Below are 6,598 nucleotides of genomic sequence, written 5' to 3' on the forward strand. Positions count from 1 at the left end.
TTAGGGCTTCTTCAACAATTGAAGAATCAATACCAACAGCAGTCCAAAATCGAACCCAAAAGATCAAATCAACTCCTGATTTAATCAAACCAAGAGGAAGAATACCAGAATCAGATGAAACCCTAGAATTAGGGATTCAACGAATAGCCACCAGAACCAACACTATAGCTCTGATACCATAATAGTCACGATGAATCAACACATGAATAACACGAATCTTCAAACAATACTTGATCAATTGAATAAGCTATAAATCAGATGATTACAAAAGAAAAGGTTCACAAACTTAGCATACTCTCAAACACACAATATAGATTTATAGCAGAATACTATAAATCTCAATAGATCTCTCTACTTGAAAATACAGAAACATCAAGAAGATGAAGAATATGAAAACCCTAATTTTGTGACTGAGAGAAAAACGGGAGTGTAAAATATTTTTGTGATAAGTGATAAAGAAAATCACAAAAACCCCTTTTTATATTTACTGAAGAAATGGAATTTTCACTTTGCACCCCTCTGAATAATAACTTAACACTCTGAGCAGAAATATCTTCAAACACCAACAATAACTTAAATAATTTACACTTTGGCCCCCAAACAATGTCTGCAACTCAACCATAAGCTAACTGCAACTGATCAGCCAATCTGCTACACTGGTTCAGCCTTCTTACCTACAAAATAACATCTTAACCCAGAAATGAGAATAATGTCAAGATGTAAAGAAATCAGATTGAACAATTTAAAGACTTTTCATTTTAACAAGAACGATGTTTCATTGTCAGTGATACTTCACGATTTTTATTCATCCGAAATTCACAGTGCATGTGGGCTTTAATGGAGAAAAAGATATGAGGAAATGGACGATTAAATGAGGAAGCAGAATGTATAAAATAGATTTTGTACCGTCTACACTTATATTTATTCCCTTAAATGGAATGGCTTATTAGGTTTTGGGTTCAGACCACAATAATAACATATTTTGATATGTCTAGAGAATAGTCGAAACGTGCACTGGATAAACCTCTCAGACCATATACGTATGAGTAAAATTAGTTACCTTCTCTTACTACTTTAGACAAATGGTACCTTATATAAAAGTTATTAACAAATGGAGTATTAAATAGTAATGTTGTCATATGTATCTGTTGGGAAGTTATCCCACATTGGCCATGGGACAAAATAAATGTATGCATATAAGTCTAAGGGGAAGTCCCTCTATCACCAATTGGTTTTAGAAAATGATAGACTCTTGGACTTATATGTTGAACATGTTGTTGGGCTATACGATTTATCAATTCTGTCATTGTATCAGAGCTTAGGTAAGCAGTTTTACAAAGCGAGTCCGAGTCAGGCCCCAATGTGTGTGCCGTCGTCGGTACAAAGAGATCGAGTCAGGCCACTATCGTGCCGCTATCTCTACAACCGTTCCACGCCTCGATGTGAGGGGGCGTGTTTGGAAGTTATCTCACATCGGCCATGAGACAAAATAAATGTATGCATATAAGTCTAAGGGGAAGTCCCTCTATCACCAATTGATTTTAGAAAATGATGGACTCTTGGACTTATATGTTGAACATGTTGTTGGGCTATACGATTTACCAATTCTGTCAGTATCCAATAAGTTTAGTTTTGCCTTGTGTCATTTTTTATTATTTGTAATATTTGTCCGGTATTCTTTTACTAAAAAAAGTTAGTTATTTACTAAGAATACCAGAGTAAAATAGCCTTTTAAAGTAAATGAAATACTCCGTATGAAATAAAATATACATTCGTGATAAGAGTGTCAGACTATTTTATTTCTAGACATTAAATATTATATTTATATTTATTTATATTTTCTATTCAAATAACAGAAAAAACATAACAATCTTATATTTAAAGACTAAAATCTGTAAATACTAGTAAAAAATTCTGTTCAACATGTCATATCCAATTTAAATGGATTTCGTATTTAACTTCTATTTTAATCCAACGTGTTACTATTTTAATAAGCAAGGGATGATAAATAATTTTTGGATTTTGTTCATCTGTGCATTAATAGTTGCGTTTTTGGTTGCATATGGATTAAGAATGATGGTTAACTGTTGGTTGTTTTTAATAAAAACAATATGTACTAACATAGGTTTTTAATCGTCATTGCGAGCCGACTAATTGCGAGCCGACTAATACTAGAAGGATCATCGTTCTGCTTTATTTGCAGGTATAACTCAGAGTCGTGGTGGTCTTGCAATAGACCCAACGTTCTTAATCTATATGTGAGGCATATGTTTATAAACAAAAAATCGGTGTAATAATAAAAAGTTACACATTCATTATATTGAAAACTAATTAATACGTAAAATGAATCATATATGAAGGAATGAAGGAGTACACAAAGAAGATATTATTGTTATCTGTTACTCGTGTTTGATCTTTGCTTCTTAACCACCACATTCTGTACATCTTCCATCTCAGCCTCATCAATCGATCTCTTTCGGCCACCACATTCAACATAACCTGCATTCTCCTCCAAATTCTTCTCAATCTCCAAAGGAAAATTTAAAATTGCTTTTCTACCGCGCATAGTAAACGCAGCTCTATCATAAGCTTTCGCGGCCTCAATTGGTGTCTCATAAGTACCCAACCAAAGCCTAGATCCACGTTGTAACGGATCTCGAATCTCCGCTGCATATTTTCCCCATGGCCTTCTTCTTACACCTCTGTAGTGACTTCCTTCATTAGCCTTAATATTCTTCTTGGACAGTTTTTTAGAGCTCGATTCGATCACTTCTGGTACTTCTGGTACTTCTGATACGGCTATTTCATAGCTAGATTCAGTTTCAGTACTTGAACTCGAAGGATCACAATGTGTGCTAGAAACGATGTTTGTGCACCAATCAAGAGAATCTAAATCTAGAATGGAACAATGGTCTAAGTCGATAAATGAATCAAGATGATCAAATGAATGAGAGGTGATTTCGATTTCGTCGAAAAGGTGTTGTTTGATGAAATCAAGTGTAGCTAATTCATCATTTATGGCCATTTCAGAATTGGAATAGAAACTCATTGTTGATGATATAAGAGGGATTTTGAGAGAAAAGTTTGATGCCTTTAGGAATAGAAACTGGTGTGAATATATAATGGGTAGAAAGATAGAGGAAATTGCCCTTAGTAGTATAGTAGTTGCCCTCCTAGTATTTTTTTGTAATGCTAAATTACAAATATGGCCCCAATATTTTTCAAGCATGTAAATTAAGTCCCTTTTAACTCTTTAATGCAAGTAGTATAAATTTAAGCATTTATATGCATAAACTAATGGTGGGTTTGATTACCTCTTAATTGAATAACTCGACATGGAATGTTTAATCGTTCATCATTTAGAGCATATGTTATTAACATATAAATGGCAAATGATGTTGAACAATTCAACAATTTGTATTGAATCATTCAAAGTTTAAATAATCTCTTAAACATTTAACACCCCTATTCCTTTTATATCCTTGTAAATTATTTCCAAAGCACTAGTCAAACAAATATATTATTTTATATATGCATTTAATAGGTTATTACGTTAAATGTACATCATTTATCGGATTTATTCATAATGTTTATTAATCAAGTTTTGATCGTTCAGAACTAAGTTAAATTAGAACCTTTGAATCATTCAAATTTTAAAATATTAAGCATTTAATCATTTTGTTACATCAAACGTACCCCAAGTCATCTTTTATTTTACGGTCTATTTTGGATAATAATAAACTTAAACTTATACAGCAAAAAAGATGGGAGGTGATTCTCACACACCACTTTTTGATTCATGTACACCAAGTTACCTATTTTACCCTTACTTATATATATAATAATAATATAACTTCAACTCACTAGGGCATAACTGTAAGTTTATGATATAAAAGTGTACATGAATCAAAAAGTAGTGTGTGAAAATCACCTCCCAAAAAAGATAGTTATAAACTTGAAGGCACTATTATTCATAAACTTGAAGGCACTGTTATTTTAAAAAACCATAACAAGATAACATAACACAATTTCTTGGTGGACTAAACAGATTAAAATAAAATTTAACACGTGTTCTTAAATATCATAGAAATGTGATTTTATATTTATTATAATTTTTATTTTTATTCTAATAAGATTCTATATATGTATATTGAGAGGTTAAAATAAGCAATGTACAATTTAAGTAAATTTATTAAATATTATACTTAGTGGATGTTTTATTGAACCATAAAAAATTAAGAAGGATGATGTCTATATGTTGGTAAATTGTTGAGGGGTGGTTTCTGTAATTTACTTTAATGTCAATCCAAACTTACATTTGTTAAAATAGTGTTTCATTTAAAAAGACACGTGATGAAAAAACTAGTTCTCCGCATTAAGCATCTGCTGATCTGTGAATTAATGAAAAAACTAGTTGTCTGCAGTTAGTTCTCCGACTTATAGGAGTATAATTTTTGTCAAAGAGTTCGCTGTTAATGAACGTAAGAGCATAATCGAGATATTAAAGTCGTTTGTTGTAATTGTTGGTTTTTGAGGTCTTTGTAATCATGATTCTAGTTTATTGCTAGAAGTTTAATTAAATATAACTTTTGTTCTAAAAATATAATAATATATTAATAATAATGAACGTATGAGCAAAATGTGTTACGTTAATTTGTTTACTTCGCTCTAGTGTAAATTAAAAACCCACATATAATGACAAGCAAGGGCGGAACTTTCTTAGAGCAGCAGGGGGTTATCGCCCCTCCAAAAGTTTGAGTAGCTAGTGGGAATATGTAGCCCTCTGAGTTACGGACGTTTGTGTTTTTTTAATCAACTAAAACGGAGTCTGTATAAAAGACATATGACCATAATAGTGAAGGTTCGCAGAATTTGCGAGTTGCCACTATTTTAGTTATATCTCCTTCAGATAGACTCGGATTTAGTTGACTTAAAGGCTCAAACGCTCGTAACTCAAAGGACTTCAAATTTCATTTGATTGTTACCTGAAATTAAAAGCCACTGGTCCCGGAGAGGCCATTTCCTATCGGGATATCACCATCATACTCTAAATTAATATACTTCACTAAAATCATTTGATATCTCGAAATAATATGTCATGTTCGGCCCCTCCAAAATTATTGTTCAAGCTCCGTCACTGGCGACATGTGATGTGAAAATGAAATTAAATTGTAACAATCTGTCTTACATCGAATAAAGAAAAATATCATGAGTCACACACACACACACACACACACACACACACACATATATATATATATATATATATATATATATATACACATCGAGATACAACCAGAACAAAATTGTGAGCCTAATAACTAAAAGAAGATGAAGTCCTTTTAAGCTTAAAGTAGTTGTTAACTAATATTGTTCATTATAGTTTTTAGTTAATAGTTGGAAATACCCGGTTGGTCCATTATTTTAGCTTTTGAGGACGATTGTTTCACGATTTGTGATGGCATGCGGCTCGTGCATCTCTCAGGACCGCTTTAAATAGTGGTTGAGGTTGGTATCTATTAGAATATGTAAATAGAATATGGGCTAGCCTAACCTGATTGTATAGTGGGCTCTGTCCATTAGGGTTAACTAGGTTTTAGGATTCATTGTACTCTATAAATACTTGATTAATAATAAGTCATAACCTACGGAGTTTTCTTTTATTCTACAGTATCAGAGTCACTTGTGTGTCGTTCGAGATGGTTGCGGAAAACCTCATCAAGGACGATGAGCTTAGGCGAATCTGACATTGACCATGGACATTTGTGAGGGGTGATTATTTCTTAGGTTGTAACAGGCACGAGGCTCGTGTATATCTTGGGGCCGCTTTAAAGGGTTGTTTCATAGTTTATGCTTATAAGAGACTCAAAATTCCTTTTACAATCTCGTGTGGGAGTTGGGACAGGATATTAGTCATATTACAAACTACCCCACTTAAACATCTGACGTCCGCGTTATGCCGAATCATAATCCCAAGATCATTCATATCCACTGTCGATGTGGGATTCACCTACACAATCGTCACCACCATCCCAAAAGGCACATGAGTGGTAAGAAAGGCATAATGTCGACAGGTCCAATATTATCACCTTTATCATCGTAGCAAACTTACCAAACGTACTTTCCAGCATCTGCCGATTACACTCCTTCTCTAACCTTCGAACGAACACTGTAGAACCGATGCCCAAGCTATCCTCAACTAATTTCTGATGAAAAACCACCACCATCCGTCGTCAGACCACCACCACCAGTGAAACGACTGTTAAAAGGATTCGAAGATCCATTGAGAAGTACATAACTGAAAGCATAAGGATGATCAAACTTACGAGAAGCGCCGATCAGAAATTTGGGTAATGAGGGGAAATTTTTAATGTTAGAATCTTGAAAATGGATGTTGGGTGGAGAGAGGTTTCAGGCTTTGGTGAGTGACACTTCTGTACGGATTGGAATATAATGTCGTTATATCTGTAATTGCATCAATTGTTTAGTTTATAGGATTATTATCATTATTATTTTAATACTTGAAATAAAATGACTTATTAAAGTGAACTTAAAAGATAACTTTATAATCATTTTATTAACCATCATTTTCATTTTA

The 6,598-nt window shown here is 33.2% G+C and overlaps 1 protein-coding gene across 1 annotated transcript; it reads right to left on the bottom strand.

The window, feature by feature from the left end:
- Window positions 1-2,392: 2,392 nt before the first annotated feature.
- On the bottom strand, window positions 2,393-3,025 carry LOC139882897 (ethylene-responsive transcription factor ERF104-like). Its single transcript, XM_071867174.1, has one exon. The coding sequence runs from the start codon at window positions 3,023-3,025 to the stop codon at window positions 2,393-2,395; it is 633 nt and encodes a 210-aa protein (XP_071723275.1).
- Window positions 3,026-6,598: the final 3,573 nt, after the last annotated feature.

This window comes from Rutidosis leptorrhynchoides, chromosome 1 (assembly GCF_046630445.1).
Source record: "Rutidosis leptorrhynchoides isolate AG116_Rl617_1_P2 chromosome 1, CSIRO_AGI_Rlap_v1, whole genome shotgun sequence".
Taxonomy (NCBI): domain Eukaryota; kingdom Viridiplantae; phylum Streptophyta; class Magnoliopsida; order Asterales; family Asteraceae; genus Rutidosis; species Rutidosis leptorrhynchoides.

What these genes read in the sequence shown, in the direction of transcription:
- LOC139882897 (XM_071867174.1), bottom strand. Translation starts at nt 3,025, where the DNA reads ATGGCCATAAATGATGAATTAGCTACACTTGATTTCATCAAACAACAC.